Source organism: Calonectris borealis, chromosome 3, assembly GCF_964195595.1.
Source record: "Calonectris borealis chromosome 3, bCalBor7.hap1.2, whole genome shotgun sequence".
Classification (NCBI taxonomy): domain Eukaryota; kingdom Metazoa; phylum Chordata; class Aves; order Procellariiformes; family Procellariidae; genus Calonectris; species Calonectris borealis.
This window is the reverse complement of record NC_134314.1, coordinates 60,184,576-60,205,214: the sequence shown is the minus strand read 5'-3', so window position 1 is coordinate 60,205,214 and position 20,639 is coordinate 60,184,576. Positions and strand designations below refer to the sequence as shown.

At 41.7% G+C, this 20,639-nt stretch overlaps 1 protein-coding gene across 7 annotated transcripts in view; it reads right to left on the bottom strand.

Annotated features, from left to right (window-relative positions):
* The window catches only part of NCOA7 (nuclear receptor coactivator 7), a 103,706-nt gene that overhangs the window by 39,903 nt on the left and 43,164 nt on the right, over nt 1-20,639 (bottom strand). For all 7 annotated transcript variants that reach the window (XM_075145776.1, XM_075145774.1, XM_075145780.1 and 4 more), the window contains one exon: nt 14,481-14,734. In XM_075145776.1, the coding sequence (XP_075001877.1) occupies nt 14,481-14,734 (254 nt within the window). The remainder of the gene's footprint in view (nt 1-14,480; nt 14,735-20,639) is intronic.

Sequence of the window (20,639 nt, the reverse complement as noted above, 5' to 3'; positions counted from 1 at the left end):
GATGAATGCCAGTGTCAGTTCAGAGGGCGGGGGAAAAAAAAACATGTAGTTCACACAAGGGGGAGGAAGCACAAGACCTCCCTGTTCAGCAGCAGCAGCAAGGTGTTAATTCACATTGTGGAACATCAAGCTCTTCATAGCACTCAGCTGTACTTTGAAACTATTGCCTAAGAAAACTACACTCACCAGACATATGGTCGCAGTCTAAATCTAGCCTGGGCCACTTTAAGGCAGAAATTTTAAAAAGAAAACCATTTTACACATATGAAACTTGCTTACTATACTTAAAGATTGTGAGGGACAACCAGAAGGATTAAGATGGCATAAAATCAGTTAAGTTTTAGCAACAAATAAGATGGTTGACAAGACAGTAGTTAGAAGGAGTAACAGATGTAAGAGGGAAGGAAGCCCTCATTATTTTTAAAATGGAGCTTGACCTGTTTAGTCTCTATAAGGAATTATACAACAATTACTCTAAGGAATTATACAACTGTTACTATAGCAGAGAACAGATCCAAGATACAAGCAGCTCCTCTTCATCATGAATCATGTTCATATGTGAGCAACACTATTTCAAAATGCAACCGTGTGCAATTTGGATCTATTCATATTATCATATAAAAACAAGTTTTAATCTCCCCAGAAGTGAGGAACTGATTTTTTTGGATTATGCTTTAAAACAGCAAATAGTTTCCTAACTTCAGTTTCTGCACTAATCTATTGACTCTCACCCCATCCCAATCTGCCTAAGCCCCCCAGGGCAAGGTGGCATTTGACCAAGCTTGGTGTCAGCACTGAGGATGAGAGAGGGAAGGGAGGGACGGGGCAGGAAAAGAATAAGGGTTGGGAATGAGGAAGGGTGGGAATGTCTGAAAAAAACCAGCCCCATCACAGCTGAAGCAGCTGGGTAGAGATCCGGGTCCTAATTCTATTCTTTCCTTTAGAAAAGGACAATTAATTGTTTTCTCTCTTCATTATCAGTCCTATGTCTGATATATGTTATCACAATTCCTTTTCTGAAGGTTGTCTTTAGTTCCCACTGATGCTGTCTGGATACAAAAGCATGTGTGATAATTTTAGCCTTCCATTCCACAGTCAGGCATCCTTCCACACACTCCTGCATATAGACAAAGCAGTGGTGAAACAAAAGAAGATCTTGTTACACAAAGCTCTTAAGTGCGACATTCAAAAGGAAATCCACAGAAAATTTCAGATGAGAAAATATCTGCAAGTGCTCTCCTGCATTTTGCATACATAAACTAACTATACTTACTGTGGAAATACTTGTAACCATATATTTATTCTGGCCCTGGACAGTCACAGTGAAATACTGACATGCCTGTAACAACAGGATGCGATCGTCTTTTCCATGTCAGGAGCTTGTTCCCACATGCTCTGGGTAACTACTTTGTGGTGTCATCAAAACTATGGACTCTTCCTGACCTACTTTTCACTTACCACTAGTAACTGTCTCTTCCCACTGCTACTTCACCAACCTCCAACAGCCTATATAAGATGGACTTGGGAGGAGGTTGTTCACCTGAGCTACCCACAAGACAGACCAAAGTCCTACTTCACATCAACACCACCTTAGATTAACCGTAGTGAGCAGCCAAATACCGCATCTTCAGCTAAGTGCTTTACCCTCCTTCAGTGCAAAAGCTTATGAACCACATTTATCAGCCACACAAAAGACAGCCTGCAAGCAATGGATGTCTACTACCTAAGGGCAGATTAAATAGCTACCATCCATGAGGCCTACAGCTATCAGGGAAGCAATTACACAGCATTCAGGTACACATGCTATCTCCAACCTAAGAAGCATGAGTAACAACCAAAGCAAAGATGCAGCAATAGAAACTTCAGCATGGGCTGCTACCAACTTGCTGGATACACTGGGTATGTACACAAGAACCCCAAAACTGCATTATTATATCCTCCAGACTGGCAACAGTATGGTTTAGCTCCCCACTGGCATGATTAGCATTATACAAATACACAATGTTAAGTTAACCTTCCACAGACATACCAACTTGCATAAGAAAATTCACAGACTCAGCATCCAGAAACCTCCTCCCTATCCAGAGTTCGGCTTTACTCATTTAAAAGAAATGCGCAGACTCAAGATTAGAACCTGTTCATACCATCTATTGTCACTTCTTCCAGTTTCTAGTTCAAGACCATTCAATCTACCCCAAGATCCCTGTGTTTGACAGTCTACCTCTAAAATATCCTGCCCTCCTTGTGTATTTGTGTAGGAAGAAAGGCCCTCTTGGGTGCACTGATAAAGCCAGGTCGAGCTGCAGGACAAAATTAATTTTGTGCTTTGCCAGATTTACCAGCCAGTGGGGTCTTAGCTGTCTTACCACACTGCAACATGGCCCATGGACTTAGAAGAGAAATAGTCTACACTCCAAAAAAATAGCAAGGTGAATTACATGAAAAAATAGAACAAATTACTTCCCCTGCTTTTCTTTAAAATCAGGGGGAAAAACCTCTACATTTTTAGTTTGATACAGACAGTAATAAAGTATCTGGTAAGTGTTCCCTCGGATAGCATTTTCCCCCATTATTCACTGCATGTGAAAGAGCTTTTCTGACTAAGCTGGTCACCTGCAAATGTATACTCCATGCAGGTGTTTGTGCTATCAACTCATAAACCGGATCAAACCACACAGCATAGCTGAAGTATGTCAATCTTTGAACGCACTACAGAAATATGCCACGTTACTGGGAACTGGAAGAAGAAAGCCACACGTATCCTTAGATCAGATACAGAAAGTCATTCTTATTTTCTGTCACTTGTCCAGATGAGCCGTTCAGATACTTGGTATCTAACTGTGTGGTTACGTATCCAACTCTTGCGCAAAATCTACATCCTGTTTTCAGTTTATGAAGAAAATCCAGGTACAGGAAGGAAAGCTTTCACGCTGCCTTTCTCAGGCCTCTGCTGGATGGAGTTCATTCAGATTAACTTAAGAAACAAAATGGTGGGAATGAGAAAAAGCAGACTTCCATTAGGAAATACTAAAAATCCCCAACTTATAATTTAAACTGCACATTGTTTCGTTGTTTTTTTGTTTGTTTGGTTGGTTGGTTTTGGGGTTTTTTTGGGGTTTTTTTAGAAAAAAATCCAGATACGCTTTTCATACTAAGCAATGCTTAAAAATCACACATCTAACTTTAATTTCTTCAATGAATTTACCTTGACAGTGACAAAGGCTTAATGCACATGACTGTAGAGCTCCTCCTGAAAACAGACCCAACATCAGTCCCTCTGGAGCAGTACTGGATTTGGGCACAGCTCCACGAGCAGCTTAAACCAACCTACGATTTGGGCACAGCTCCACGAGCAGCTTAAACCAACCTTAAACCAGCTGAAAGGGGTGATTCCACCAACCTTCTTCCTCCACGTGTTCCTGCTACCAGCCCTGCACTGGCCAAGGTCGCTAGATGCCAGCTTGGGGAAAGCAGCTCCTGACTCTCTGGGCTGGTGATGGCTGAAGGCCAGGACTGGGACCACCCAGCTGGGCTCAGGAGGAGGACAGGCAGTACATCCTCTTTTAGCAGCAAAGTGGACACCTTAAATTGGCTTAAACTGTTTATGAAAGCATACCCTGGGAGGGGTATGGTGACAATCAGAGCTAGTTCCAGGTTTCTTATACAAAGGTGGAGCTAAAAAGGGTCAGTGATTATTTCAAGAGATGAGGGGATGCAGAAAAAGAAGGTTCAGTGAATGTTTACTCACTTTGGGTTCAGATAGGCTCAGGAGCATTTTGCAGATGTGTGGAAGAAAAGCCGCCCACTGATCTTTCTGTGGTCTGACAGACAGCATTGCTTGTGAACCCCATTCAGGTAAGTGTCAGTAACTAAATGCATCTATCACAAGACTACCACCATAAAATTTCTGACTATCCACTACAAATACAATACAGAGTGAGGAAAATCAGCCTGTCAACAGAGCAGGGCTGAGGGAACATGTAGTTAGGTATCACAAAAGACGACATGCGCATTTTAGAAAACTTAACACTACACATGCTTTTTTTCTTCATTCATTTTGCTTCTTGAACACACAGTAGCTTGCTTGGGAAGGCTATGCCATGTAAGTCGACCAGGACAATGTCTCTTCAAAACATGTGCTATTGGTTGGTGATTACAAGGTCACAGGTCTAAAATATAGATGAAAATCACAAAGACTCTGAAGATATGGGACACATGCCCTATCTTCGTGTATAAAGATGACATCAACATCAGATGCATTACTCACTGCCAGCACTTCATCACGCAGATCTTCAGGAGCCATAGAAAAGAGCAACTCAGTTTATAAACGCTACTGATCCCAAGCGCGACCTGACGAGTCGCATCACAGACATCACGACAGACTGATGAGACATCAGAAAATGTCACTGTGGAAAGCTGGGAGCGAGTGTGTTACAAAATAGAAAAGATCTGGCTTAAGTTTGTATTATTATTTAAATGCAGGTGAAAGGAGTTCTGCTTTTTTAGAGCATTTAGGTTAACTTCCAACAGTGTATTTCAAGCACAATATGGGAAGTTGTTGAAGAAGAGAAATTAAAAGCCTGCCTTGAGGATACCAGGCTTGAGTTATGCAGAATTCCTGAGAATGACTCCCTCACGCCTCTAATTGGAGACTAAAAGATTTGCAATATTTCAAATGTATTCTCTCGTGCTCCTTATGTACTTGGCTTATGAATATTCCTGCCTTAAAAAGATAAAAATCTCACAAAGGTAAACCTCATGTCTGAAACTACAAAGAGAATATTCTGCTTCTTCCCTGTGGGCAGAGATCCCCAGAGAGCTGCAGGGAGTCACTGGGCAGGGGAGAGAGACTACGGCACCGATATACCTGGGCGCTGCAGAGGACTGCTCCGCAGGCACTCGGGGCGCGGGTCCTGGAAACCTGGGTGGGGGAAGAGGCAAAGGATCCAGTCTGACTGGTCGACAGCCCTCCCAGGAAACACTGAAGAGAAAAACCTGTAAGAGTCCAGCCCTTTCCTCCAGGACAAGATACGCTGCCAAAATCACCTCCAATGAGCTGCACATCCTCTGCAGACACTCAGAATAACTTTACAGGTCACCTGCGCCCAGCAAGCGCGAGACCCAACAAGGCAGCTGGCGCGACCTGGGGAAGTTCAGACTACCCCAAACATGATGAGCCAGTGGATCCTGGAAGTGAAGGACTTGCTAACCACGCAGATGTATTTACCTTCATTATCCCCGGCAGAAATATGACAACTCTCTTCATTAATTCTCCCAGCATGCTTCCCTTTCCCCTCCTGCACACATACACCTGCCACAGCCTCGCTGTGTGCTATGTGACCAACTGCTCCACAGCTTTCCTTCCTTCCTCCGGGGATCGCTTTTGAGATGTTAAGTGCATCTGCATTTAAATATAATTAAGAATGGAAGTGCTCACTCTTCCTAAAAATTCAGGCCCTGGGAAAACACACAGCCCTTGGAAACGCGTCTAGTTCTTTCAGCAGTGAGATCAGTTTTAGCTGATCAAACACTAGTCATGTCATTCCCTAGTCTGACCTTTGTGGAATAAACAGATCACAAGATGTCACTATCCTAAATCTTTCTTTGAGTAACTGTTATAGTAGAACATAACTTTTAGAAAATATCAAATCCTGGTATTTTTTCCCCAGTGACCGAAATTCCACTGTAACCCTTTTTAATTTTTCTCCCCTCAACAATTACTGCTACTGTCAAAGAGGTATCCCTGATTTCTAATCTCCATTGTTTCTCTCCACCTCCCAGCCTGCTCAGCCTGCCAAAACTCTTCACTATGGCATTTCAATTACTTACACAAGTAATTTAGGATAAGGCTCTGTTTTTTTTCCCCCTCAAGAACAGTTATAACTGAAGGAGTCTCTCACAACTCCCTCTTGTCCCCAAACATTTGCTTCCTCCCTGAGCTGTCCTAAACAGAGCTCACAGTAAATCAAGTCAGAGAATCTGAGTTAAGAGCAAAAACATCCCCTGTCTCAGCATCCTGGGTCCTGGAGGTTCAGAGGAGGATAACAAGGACAAGCAAAGCCATGAAACAACTTACACATAAGGAATGCAAAGTTCTTCAGCTTGGAAAGGAAATGATGGAAGAGGGGTATTTTATAGAGAGAAGATTACAAAAAAAAAAAACCCCACACCACACCAAAAAACCACAAAACAACAAACCATAGGAGTCTTGGAGATGGTGAGTAGGGATTGACTGCTCAGTTTCTTCTACAAGAACCAGTGGCCACCACACAAAGCCAGCAGGAGTGTCCTGGTTTCGGCTGGGATAGGGTTAAATTTCTTCCTAGTGCTGTGTTTTGGATTTAGTATGAGGAGAATGTTGATAACACACTGATGTTTTCAGTTGTTGCTAAGTGCCCTCCTAGTCCAAGGACAGCTCCCATGCCTACTGACTGAGCTAGGTACACAAGATGGGAGGGAACTAATCAGGACAGCCAGCCCAGCTGGCTGACGGGTATTCCATACCATGTGATGTCATGCTCAGTATATGAATGGTAGGTGTGATGCAGGAAGTACCAATTGCTACTTGGTTATCGGTCAGCGCGGGTGGTGAGCAATTGCATTGGGCATCACTCATTTTGTATATTCTATCATTATTTATTATTATTATTTTCCTTTTTCTGTTCTATTAAACTGTCTTTATCTCAACCCACGAGTTTTTCTCACTCTTACCCTTCCGATTCTCTCCCTGTCCCACTGTGAGGGCAGGGGGAGTGAGCGAGCGGCTGCGTGGTTTTTGGCTGCCTGCCAGATTAAACCACAAGGAGCAAGACTACTCTTCATGCAAATGGTAGCAAACCTGTGCACTCTTTACCAAAAGATATCATAGAAACTTGTATAGGCCCAGGGAGAGACAAGGTAAGCATATGCACAAACTACAAGCAGCTCAGAAGATCCCCAACAGTTGCAAATCATCAGAGGATGGGAGAACATTAGTGCGGATAATTTTACAAAATTCACTGTGTTCTTAATCTTCCCCAGACATCCAGGTGTGGCCTTTGTGGGAGAACAAATGCTGCACTAAACGGGCCCTGGTTTGAAACAGCGTGGCCATTCCTATGGCCCCTCCAGCACTTTGCCCTAGAATCCCAAACACCAGGCTGGGACATAGTGATTCAGCAGCAGTCACACCGTAATTTCCATTACTCTCTTGCATAAAACTTCCAAATACCCGTACTGTTTTTTTTCCCCAAAGTAATGTTCTGCAAGTTTATGCTCAGGTAAATATGCACATCAACTACCCCAAGTAATTTTTCAGAGTTAACAGGCCCCTTATCCTGGAAATCTTTGTTCTACAACCTACCTTTAAAACATGTAATTTGCCTGTGCTCAAATTACCAATCAATTCACATAACTCAGCATTGGTAACTTGCTTACAATTCTTATAACTTTGTGCAAATGTGATGGGTACTTCCCCCCCCCCAAAGCGTTAAATCACACACAGCAAGCAATTGATCCCTTCAGAACTAAACATACTTCTTCAGTCATCCTACTGGAGGGAGATACCGTCCAAATTTAAAACTCATGATGTTCTAGAACATAAACTCAAGGGCCTCACAAAACGCTAGTACGTAACATCAGCAACATTTCTTACAAATGCAATTGGCCTTGGTTGACTATTTGAAAATTAAAGGAAGGAATATAAAAATCTTGTATTAAGGCTTTTTAAAGGCTTACTGAAGAAAAGCCACATCAGTGATCAAGAAGGTTCGTCAATAAACTTCTAGGACTCCCACATGAAAAGCAGCTCTGCCAATTAAAAAAAGAGATTACATCTATTAAGCTAATGTTTACCTTAATTTCTAACTGTTTGAGTGGAGAGAATCACACCAAAGGATATAAATACATCAATTCTCCTGCTACATCCTTTCCTCCTCCCTGCTGCCCAGATGCACACCAGAAAACTACTGAAAATTCAACCGCTAGCATCACATAATGAGCTAAAATTATTGCTAGTTTCTCTTTTGTTCTTAACACAGTTAAGAAATCTCTTTATTTTTATGTTACTGGACACAGTTTTCACGTTCTGTCCTTTACTTTCCCATTTAAATTCCCTCGCTTCCCATTTGAAACATATATTAGTTTACTACCAATGGCCAAGTTTACAATTTGGTTTTATATATCCATATAGCTTCACTTCCATCTAACAGCAGACTTAAAAACAGCTCAGTTTTCTGTCTTAACTATAGGTTTTGAGGCAACTTGTTGTGCGTTGATAGGCAATACCTAAGGATTACATACAAAACACCAAGTTTTGTTTATTCATGTCTTCTGCTTAGTTCTACAACAAACAGGAGCTTATCCATCAAGATGAGAATTAGAAGAGGATTCCACACATGGGCAGCTCAAGCAGTGTTAAGATGTGTCCATCCAAATTTTCGTAAGTTAAGTGCTAACAGCATTATTTCTGGTACTTACTACTCAGATCAAATTCTCCTGCCTGCAGACAAGGCATCCCTTCTGCATCCAACAGTTTCTAGTAAACATCAATTAACAACCCAGCTTGAATATAACCGGGTGGTCTTAACACCAGTCCCCTGGGATTTGAGATCATTTGTTTTTACTCCAAAACAAGTGATCTGAAATCAGCTGCCTTTCAGTCATTCGTCCACCTCATTCTTTCCACACGGTTTTAGCAACCGATGCTAATACACCAACTGCCTGAAGCTTCCCAACCAGCCACTGCCAACTACATCCAGTTCACACTGATATGTAAGTTATTCCAAACCCCTTGTTATTCCACACAGGCAGTTACAACCAAATAAACTTCTTCCTATGCTGCTTTAATTTAATTTGAGATCTTGATTTTGGAAGAAACAAATTATTTCCCTTTTCACCCCTCCTTACATCTACTCTCTTTTTTGCTGTCTGAAGCCATACTGAAACACAAAGGCTAAAGCAAGGTCTCAGAACTTGGGAAAATTCAGATCCTGTTCCTCTTACTGTTGTATTAAGCAACTTAACACAACACTGAGTAGTCCAGTTTGTAAATCACTTGGATACTTAGAATATAAAGTAGTTTGCTACATGAATAGGGCTGACCAAATCAAGAGATTAGGGACAATTACAGTTAGCTAATTATCAGCAAGAACTTATATGGATTTTCTTATTTTTATGACGAGCACCTTAATTAGGTCCTTAACTGCATCCTACTGTTGAATAACAGTAGCGGATAGTAGAAAAGACAAAACCAGGACTCATTAGCAGAAAGAGGTTTCAATTTTCAACTCCATATATACTGAAAAGTCCACTTCAGATTAAGCCTATTTAGCAAATGACCTAACTGTTAGAAACCATTATGCAAAGTGGGTTCAGTAAGTGCCCCACCTTTTTATTAAATTTAAATTCTCTGTAAATTTTCACTGCATTACAAGCAACTTTCAACTTTGAAACAGAGTAAGTACTGCTGGTACCATGGGAGCTGCCTCTTGATTCTGTGCCAGTCAGGGCAAATCTCACCACATTATGGGTGACGAAAATTGCTATGCCCTCTCTCTTCTCTTTACTAACATTTGTTCTTGGCCAGCTACCCAGAACATTCAGAGGCTTGGTAACTGCACACATGCCATACTGTTCTAGTATTGCCCCCTGCCTGAGTGATGGCAGGGAGGTCAAGTCAAAAAGGCATCCGTTTTCTGCCTCTGGACTCTGGGGAGATATTCTGGCACCTCCTATTCGACATATAATATACCGTCTCATTAAATGGGCACATACCATTTTTCCCTCTCGGGACTCGTCACAGTGTTTAGGACTCCTGCTTGTTTTGGACAGAAATCAGAGCTACAGTAAGAGAAGGTTTTGTTAGTCTCACCTTCCACTCACACGCTGCAGAAATTGAACACCATATAGTGAATAAGAAAGGATGGCTCTATGATTAGAGAGCAGAATGATAAGCTAGTTATATGGATTTGATTTTGCTGATAAAAGTAACTGTGTGATATAGGACAAGTCACCTAAACCAAACTTTTCTTTATGAAGCATTTTTTAATGGAGACCAATTCTTCACATATGCTGACCGCTTATGATTTCAAGCAAAATCAGTGCAATATGGGAATATTCTGCACATCTGGTAGAAAGATGCATTATATCATGCTGGAATAAATATATGGACAAAATTCAGAGGACTGCACTCAGCCCTAATTTGCACCACTGTTACACTGCCTGCTTTCAGAGGGTCACCTTTTTTCCTGTTTCAGTGTCTTCAGTGGCAAAACACAATCAATCGCCTTCATCCAGCTTAGCAATTGCTGACAGGAATCCTGGTTTCCTAGTCTTACAGGAGTCCACCTAACAAGTCCACCAGAGATGTGCATCCTGCCCTTGTGCCAATAAACTGGTGCTTCCAGGCTGTTACAGTTCCAATGCTGGGTTCCTGCAACTTGCCTCATGTTTGTGAAAGTGTTTTAGAGCCTGTGACATTGCGGGGGGGGGGGGGGGGGGGGGGCTTCCCACAGAAAGTGTGTCTGAACTGAGTAGCCAAGCTGCAGAAGTAGGTCAGCTAGGTTATCCCAAGAAGAAGGGGAGAGCATCCTGGGCACTGGGTATAGCAGCCAGGGTGCCTACGCAACCCATTGCACTGTGCCAGACAGACACATCCTTGGGAGTCTGAAAGAAGATTACTGCAGCAACAACAGCAGAAAGGGTAAAAAGACAAAGTTAAGAAGCCGATGGCCACATAAGCCAAGAGATGAGGCAAAAATAAGGAGAAAGGAGTGTTATTTCCATCCGTCCTCAGGAAAGAAAAAACAAACAGTATTGGAGCCTCTGTCGTTTTAAGGCAAGAAAACAAGGGCTATATCTGCCCTTGTCTTAGAGATTTGGAGATTGAATGGTACAAATATATTCCAGAACTATAGAGCCACTGAAGAACACCACAAGTGCTAAGAGAAAAGGAAAATACGAGGTTACACAGAAGAAACTTTCTGGCAGTGGGATCTGTTCAGCCATTTAGCAGTGCCTCAAGAGAAATGATCAATACCTCATACCATGAAGTTATTTGTGCCACCACAGCGCTAGCAGATATGCTGTATGGAACAATCTTGGCTGGGGAGAGGGATGCTGGAGGAACCCTTTCTAGAGGATGCCTGAGTTCTCCTCGGCACGGCGATGCCACCCACCGGCTGCAGCCATTAACACAACACAGCACTTGGACACTAGGCAAGGAGCACCTCGCTCCATCGCTGCGCTTCCATCTTCTTCAAAGAATAAGAAAAGTCTTTTAACCACTCTCTTTTCTACAAAGTGTGGCAGGGAGCACCACCACCTCCAGTTCGCCGCCGCCTTCAGAAACTGTGTAACAGTCTTTCCACCAGAGAAGAGGGATTTACTGAGTCAACAAAATCCTTCTGACAGAGTATCAGCCCTTGCATAAATCCACTAAAAAGCACAACATTCCAAGTGAAAGAGTAAGGATGTCACTGTCAGCATTAACGAATTCATAAAGGAAAACACATTCACAAACTTCCAACGAAGGCACGTGGTGTGAAAGGAACAAATTATAGTGAGATGTGATGTTCCTTCCCCGTTTCTCTTAGAGCAATAAATAAAGAAGGATTTATAGTCCTCTGAAAGATGAAAGGGAGATTATTCAGAGGGCAGCGGTCTTTATTCCATTTGACAGACATGACCCTTCTAGGCTCAAAGCAGCTTATGAAAGGACCTCCATTAAGCCACAAAATAAAGTATGTATGCATCATCATATCAACACACAGATGAGAATCTGCAAGAATGTTGCTACATCTAATGCATTTTTCTTTTGACTAGGAAAACTAAGCATTTTGGCAAAGCGCAGAAAGCATTTAGAAAAAGAATTAGTAATTCTTGCATCAGATTTTCTTAAAGTTCTAGACATTAAGTCGAAGGTGGGTAATTGGAAAAAACCAACCACCAAACGAAACCCCCAAGCCCTTGTGCAAACACACTCAGAAAAATGGTCAATCATAGGTGTGAGAGAGAGACTATTTTAGTCAGAGCACCTAAGAAACATCAATAAAGGGACAACTCAGAGGCGAAAAAAAAATGATGTGGAAGAAAAAAAAAATAATTGGGGTATATGCATCCATAATGTTAAATAATGAAGACAGATGTATATGCATGGATAATTCCTCTCAGCCAGTTTCATATGAAAGCATATCAACGATTAAAAAAATAAAGTCTTTACAGATTTAGCAGTACCTTCCCACCACTGCAGCTAACACATCTTCCAGCAGGGAACTGCTGAATGCACACCTTCTGGCAGAACTCAGCTCAGCGAGACGATGGTTTTGTCCTCTGCCGCATGCAGGTGAAGGCTAACTGTTTAAACAAGTCCAGTTCGTACAGGCTGCTAGGGGTGTAGGGACTGCTCTCAGAAACTGCTCAGGATGTTAGCGAAGGCGGCAGCTTTCAGGAGAGCAGCCGTAACAAACGGCTAAGCAGGTAACCACTGCCAGGTATAGCTACAGTGGACGAACGCAGGTGTTAAGACATGCAGACTAATACTACAGCAACTAACGATTCCACTGAAATTACTTCATTTTGAGAGTTGCAAAGAGAACGTGGAGCTATTGCACGTGTTTCTCAATCAGCTATTTTCCACCTCTCTTCAAACTTTCACTTCCACAATTTTGACGCTCCAGTTGGGTAAAAGTCTTTATTTAGGAACAACCAAAAGCAGGCATTTAAATAACAAAGCAGTTTCTCTCTATATATAGATTTTGCAGAGGGGTCTGTGCTCAGCTCAACAGTAGCATTAAATTATTGTATTTCTCAACAGAAATTCTGTATTTCTGCAGAATCCAGAGGCTTTGCACACTCGCATGACGGCCAGTAGCATTTCAAGTCACCCACACAACGATGCCAGTCCACATGAAACGTGGAAACGCTTATGAAACAAATAGTAGTAAAAACTGAGTTTGTATTGACTGTTGGATGACAAGCCAAAGACGATGTGGAGAGCTTTATGTTCTCTACCAGCCCTGCAGCACTCTTCAGTGAGAGAGAGGGAATCCATCATCCCCCTTCTCCCCCATCTCTTCACCGCAAGTGCCAACTGTTGCAGCATTTTTCACAAAATTCCTGAAACACTAGAGAAACAAAATTCAGCTACCTCAAAAAAAATCCCCAAATTCCTTTAGGTACAAACCAACAATAAATCGCTGGTTTTAGCAGAAGCACTTTACTAGGAGTGCAACAGGAGTTTATATTTTGGTGTGTTTGGTGTTTTAAAATTAGCATACTAACAAAACAGAAAGAGTTCACAGGTTCATTCATTAATAATTCTCCGGTTTTCCTTCCACAGATTATTTTTCAAGAACACTGTGGTCAGAACTTCAGACAAAGAGAAGCCAGTTTTCTTTTAGCTCCCAGATCTAAAAATCTGATCTCATCAAATTTAAACCTGTCAAAAATTATGGACTGATCAATAAATCACTGTAAACTCTTGAGCTTCCCAGGAAACATTACTCCAAGATTTATCTTTTTTGGTAAGGCCCATCTTGCCTCATAAAAGACAATCTTCAGGTGTGGACTAGTCCGCATGTGCCAGTCAACGCTTAACAATACTTTTACTGCAGATTCATTTCCTTCTCCTAATGAGGACTCCTTCTTAGGAGCCAGCCATTCATGCACCCTGTGTGAGCAGGAAAGAAGTGTGCCTCTAGGATAACTACAATTTTCTGTTGCCTGCTTTCTCTTTAAAAAAGGATTCCTTCCAAGATGGAACCCGAGTTCTCTTAATCTAAAAGATCATTCCTACAAAATACCAAGAGAAAATTTGGAAGGAGAAGTATTTCATAAATCGTATCTAAAATTACTTAAGAGTATCTAACAAATTACAATTCAGAACTGCAAACAGATGTGTATATGACTCATCTCACATATATTTATGCACAAACTGATTTTTTTCTGAATTACTTGCAAGAATAGATCTAAAAAAGATATTTATGATTAACTGAGGTACTGATACAGTTGGGCAGTGGTGGTGGGGAAACAAGCTTTCCAGCACCCAAGCCCTTTGACATCTTGTTTAAAAATATGTAGTTAATTTACTTACTTGTTCATACTTCAGCAGACAAAATGAATATGAATTAAGACTGAACAGTATACATCAATTTATGAAACAAATAACCCCACCAAAATAACTGAACTCCAATACCATAAAACACTGAAGACAAATCTTACAAAAAAAAAAAAAAGAAAAAAGCAATAATAAACTTAACTGTTGCCTATAAAAACACTGAGTTTTAGAACTGAGAAAGAAGAAATATATATGTTTTAAGAACTGCAAGGTTAAAGTTAGAAGCAGATGATATGCAGAACTACATAATTTTGTTTGTTTTTACAGGAAGGATATCCAAAGTCAATTATCCTTTTAAGGGAGGCCTACAGAATATGAGAAAAGTACATTAACAAGCTATCAAAACAAACATATTTCAAAATACTATAGCATTAACATAACTCACCAGTACTGTAGTATCTTTTAAGCTCTGTGCGTCTGATGTCTTTCAGTTGATTGTATTTTTTCTTCTTCTTTTCTTTGTCTGGAATAGTTTCCTTTTCCCCAGCAAATTTACAGTTGTCTTCAGAGGAACTGATTTGCTCCAAAATAACCTTACTTTCATCATCTTTCTCAGAAGGTGTTTTGGAAACAGGAGATTCAGGGGAATTGGCAGAGATGGTCTCGGTGTTTTGTTTGGCTTGCCTTTTCTTTTTCAAACTATGCATAAAGAAAAAACCCACAACATTAAGATGTAGCCAACCTCTATAGACAAGTTAACTCACTTGCTAACTTGATTTTTTTAAAATTAATTTAGTATCAGAATTCCTTACAACTTAGTAAAAACCGCACACCTCGCATCAGTAACTTGGTAACTAAGATTATCCTACAGAATACTCTTCAATCATATCATCATCTCAAAGGTATCTTCTCAAGAGTAACAAAAAAGGTAATGAAGTTTTTACTGTTTATGGGGAGGAGGAATGGGGAAAAAGAAACAAAAAACATTGAAAAGTTGTTTTGTTTTTAAACCACCATACATCTAAATGTAGAAACAAGATACTGAATCACATTTTCAAGATGAAGCTTAGGATAAAATAAAACCTCAGATCATAATGTATTATAATGCAACAGCTAACGTAACTTCACAGTCAACTGCTCCTGCTTTATAAAGCTACTTGTTTTGATATAAACTTGTTATTTATTTCCATTTTGTCCAAGGTTATCTCTCAGCGGCCACCCATGCTATTCCACATCTGTTCTTACACAACCCACACCACCTGGTACTCCAAGCATCACCCAGCAGCTCCTTCTGCAACGCGACCGATGTGGCCGCAAACTGCTTGTGTGGGAACATTTTCCAGCTGCTATAGCTCTTCTGAGAGAAATCTTAACGAGCCGGCTATAAATCTTCCAACTTATCACTATAGCAACAAGGGTATTTTCTTTTTAGAAGACTCCTTAAAGCACAGCTCAAGTGAGAAAGATGCTTCAGGAATCCTAACACGGAATTTTCTGCTAAATCACCATCTTTAGCATGGACTTTGCTTAGCGAGAGCAAAGGCTGACTTTATGGGCTGAGGGTCAGCATCACTAAAATAATCCCCAGTTAAGAATCACTGACACATACCACACAAAACAAAAAACTAATCTATCTAATGATCCTTCTCTCTAGTACATTAACTTCTTAGTTACAAGGTACCTAATGGAGGGAGTAGTATATTAATCCTGTTGATGCTAAAAACTTTGTTACGTGCGCAGGAAGAATTATGCATAGAAAATACAGACAATCAATGAGTCACCACAAATGGGACAAGGTTACATGAACGCACAGCAGTAGTTTACGTAAGGGAAAACGTAATATATTAAGTTATTAATATCATGCAGGAATTTCAGAGATTCTTCCTTCCACCTTTTATATTTATATTCTATCAATGTATTTTTTCAGGCTACAACATAAAAATAAATACACAGAGCATCTGAGAATTATAGTAAGACATTTCAGGCTACACTTTTTTTTTTTTTAAATTAAAACATTAAAACCAGTTCCCAAGTTTAGAATATACAGCTTGAGACCTCGGAGAAGGGCAGTTTTTCAGACCGCATGTGACCAACACTTTCCAGTGAAACATTTCAAAAGATTGTCTTGCAAAAGCTGTGTCTATCACACATGTATGCATACATATTTCTTAAATGCTTCCCGAAGTACGGTAGCAGGAGATCCACATTCTGCAGCCAACTCAGTGTGGATGGGTCCTGCTTCTGCAGTGGTTCCTCATTCATTCAAACCCACTGATTTGTAGGACAATTAGTAGTAGTTCACGCTCTGTACAGCAAAAGAGATTTAGTGTGTGCAACTTTACAGATCAGTTCCTGACTACATATGAAAACAACCTACAGGGATTTATAAAAGATAAAAGTAAATACATCTATATAACAAATGAAGTGTTTTGTTTAGACTAATGAAAATTTGAGTATGCAAAGGAAGCTTATTTTTGACTAATAAGCCACAGTCCTGATCAAAGGCTGCTGTAGCAACCGCAAAACATTACAGTCACATTGTATACATGTCTATATTTAGCCCTAGTAGAAATCTTTGCAAAGTAGTCCTCTACACTGAAACAGCATATCCTCACCTCACAGTTGTACTTGATTCCAGACTTGTAAATCAGACTCAGCCCTGACCTTTTACTCTAGTGACTCAACAATCTTCCTGTACATGTGCGTATCACAGGGTACCCCAATCATCTGCTTCAGTAGACAAGAACTGGTGAGCACCCACTGGTAGCCCCATTTCTATTCACATTGCCATCAGCGCCTTCCATCCTCAGATTCCTACTCTGTTTGTTTTGATCAACAACTCCGTTAAGTAAGCTTTCTGTAGCATATATGTAGTACCCCAAAACAACAACAACAAAAAGCTACTAATGGAAACATAGAACCCTTTTTTGGAGAGGAAAAAAAAGAATAAATAGAAAAACTCCTCTAGAGGTCAACAGTCCTCGTGACGATACTAACAGTACTTTCCTTAAAACATACTCATTTGAACCAGAGTTTTCAAAGTTGCCCTAGGCAACTTTAAGAGTAAAGAGCTAAAACAGAACCAGTCCATTAGTGATACAAAAGAGGAAAGCAGAAACGACCGTCTGAACTGACTAACTGCAACATAACTGACTGATGCTTCTCCCCATAGTGTTTCATCGTGCCTGATTCCCACGTACCACAGCAATCGAGAGCTCATCACACAACCTACAGCATCCCCAGCGCACAGCTGCTGCTGTGGACGGGCAACGCCACAGGCACTTTTCAGGTAAGAGTGATCAAGAATTTGTGTACTCCATAATTTCTGTTCTGTCCTCATGGCAGGCATCAGATTTTCAGATAGTGCCAAGCCTACTCCTCCTGCCCACTGCTCCATTTCAAGGCAATGACCATCCAACTCTCAAAGCAGCAACCTTGGCACTAGAAAAAATACCGGATGCAGACTCAGTGTTCATGACATTCATCACAGGACTCGGAGCTACTGCAATTCTGCCTGGGGTTATGATCACTGCTCGGAAGATGCTGCTTTTAGAGATCTCTAAAGTCTGGACAAAATTACGCAAAACCCTCCACTCACCCTTGAAAAACCTCAGCTATAATATCCCAAGGAACCAAAATAAGCCTTCAGCAGCATTTAAAACCATACAGCAGCCTCAAATTTACTATGCTTTTTGACGTTATTATGTGAACCCTCTTAGTATAGCAAAGTCCTGTATACACACAAGGCAATTCATTATTAACACGCACTGGTACAGTGCAGCAGAGATTGGGCTGTGAAGAGCACAGTCGGAGGGTTTGCTGCATCTTAAACAAAACTCCGTCCCTCGAGGCACCCCCTTCAGCCTCCACCCGCCCTTCTCTCACACTGACCTGCACATCCCAGCAAGGCAGACTGGGCACCCACACAAGCTGCCAGCCCCTCTCCTGCTCAGATTTCAAACCCATCACCTCCTGAAGAAGTCGGAGGCTGAAGGTCTCATCCACTCTTCTCCCAGCTCTCAGGCATTTCCCACCCTCCACTGCAAGAGGGTGGGAAGACCATGGAACAGATCCTCCTGGAAGCTATGCTAAGGCACATGGAGGACAGGGAGCTGATTCGAGACAGACAGCATGGCTTCACCAAGGGCAAGTCCTGCCAGACCAACCTAGTGGCCTTCTATGATGGACTGACTATGGACTATGGTGGACATAGGAAGGGCTACAGATGTTGTCTATCTGGACCTCTGTAAGGCCTTTGACACAGTCCCCCCTGGAGAGGTATGGATTTGATGGGTGGACTGTCCAGTGGATGAGGAATTGGTTGGATGGTCGCATCCAGAGGGTAGTGGTCAATGGCTCCATGTCCAGATGGAGATCAGTGACAAGTGGTGTCCCGCAGGGGTCCATATTGGGACCGGTACTGTTTAATATCTTCATCAATGACATAGACAGTGGGATTGAGTGCACGCTCAGCAAGTTTGCAGATGACACCAAGCCGAGGGGTGCGGTCGACACGCCTGAGAGACGGGATGCCATCCAGAGGGACCTGGACAAGCTCGAGAAGTGGGCCCTTGTGAACCTCATGAGGTTCAACAAGGCCAAGTGCAAGGTCCTGCACCTGGGTCGGGGCAACCCCCAGTATCAATACAGGCTGGGGGATGAAGGGATTGAGAGCAGCCCTGCTGAGAAGGACTTGTGGGTACTGGTGGACGAAAAGCTGGACATGAGCCGACAATGTGCGCTCACAACCCACAAGGCGGACTATATCCTGGGCTGCATCAAAAGAAGTGTGGCCAGCAGGTGGAGGGAGGTGATTCTGCCGCTCTACTCTGCTCTGATGAGATCCCACCTGAAATACTGCATCCAGCTCTGGAGCCCTCAGCACAAGAACGACATGGACCTGTTGGAGCAGGTCCAGAGGAGGGCCACAGAAATGATCAGGGGGATAGAACGCCTCTCCTATGAAGAAAGGCTGAGAGAGTTGGGGTTATTCAGCCTGGAGAAGAGAAGGCTTCAGGGAGGCCTTATTGCAGACCTCCCTTTCAGTACTTAAAGGGCGCTTACAAGAAAGATGGGGACAAACTTTTTAGCAGGGCCTGTTGCGACAGGACAAGGGGGAATGGTTTTCAACTAAGAGAGGGTAGATTCAAACTAGCTATAAGGAAGAAATGTTTTACAATGAGAGTGGTGAAACACTGGCACAGGTTGCCCAGAGAGGTGGTAGATACCCCATCCCTGAAACATTCAAGGTCAGGTTGGACGGGGCTCTGAGCAACCTGATCTAGTTGAAGATGTCCCTGCTCATGGCAGGGGGGTTGGACTAGATGACCTTTAAAAGGTCCCTTCCAACCCAAACTATTCTATGATTCTATGAAGAGCTGCCATGGAAGATGCATTTAAGAACACCATTTGTCAAATTATTTCCTTTTTCAACTACTTTGGAAGATTTCAAGTGGTTTTGTTCAATTTTAAAGGGGATTTCTCTGAATAAAACCAACATTCAGTCTTGTCTAATGGTTATGAGAGTAAAAGGGAACCGAAGGCCAAATAACTAACTAACTAACTAAATGAAACCCCTCAGTTTGACCAGTGTCAGGTTTTGCAATTAAATCAGCCTTTCAGACAAAACAATATGCATTTTTTTCCAGCGCATGGATAAGGTGTTACTGCAGAAGATGTTTGTTTTTCAGTGTCAGTCAATGGATATGTTGTGTTTTACTAGGAAAGCTGCTGGAGGAAAGAAGAGGGAGAGAGAAAAAGGGAGGGCAGGAGAAACAGACAGCTTATCTGCAAAAACACTCTGGTTTCTGAGGAAAGTCCTACACATCTGTAATTTCATTTAGATGCCAGATAATGTTTTTCAAGTTAATTGGTTCTGACAGATAAAACATTTCTTCTGAATTTATATAGAGGCATCCTTTTACAGCTCCTCAAAATGTTTTCTGAGCAACAACTGGTAAGTTTGTCCAAATAGAGAGTTTTCCAGTAAAAGTTTCAGTATGTTGCTGTCCACAACGGATGGCATGGGGTTGATTCCACTGAGTCCCATGAGAATCAGAGGAACTGGTTCTTAATGAGCACTGTGAGCTGGCTGCAGAGATCTTTCAGGCAACTACCCTACAGGAGGGAACAGGGAGCAGAAACTTTCTGCAACGCAATGACCATTCTCATACCATTTAATAAAGATTAACGATCTGAAATGGACATAATTTCAGAGTAGGCAGGTAAAAATACACGGTCAGCAGTGCTCACTTTAATTTGCAACTGACTGCTTAATAGCTCGGGCACTGACTTACAGGAAAAGAGCTAGGAAAGATTACAAGAAATGGCCTACTTCATCTTCCAGACCCAAGTCTATTTGACTGCCTACAAAAAGCAAATAAATCTGCATTTTTAGAATAAAACAGCCTGAATTTCCCATTACACTAAAAGGTAGGTGGTTAGCGTAAAAAGAAAACTGATCAGAGAAACGAGGGGTGATATTATCTGCACAACTTTCACTAGAACACTACAAGCAACCAGTAAAGCTATGCAACTCTGACACTGAGACAATAAAGAAATGGAAACCTGACAATAATTTTTTTCTAGAAATTCCATTTGGTTT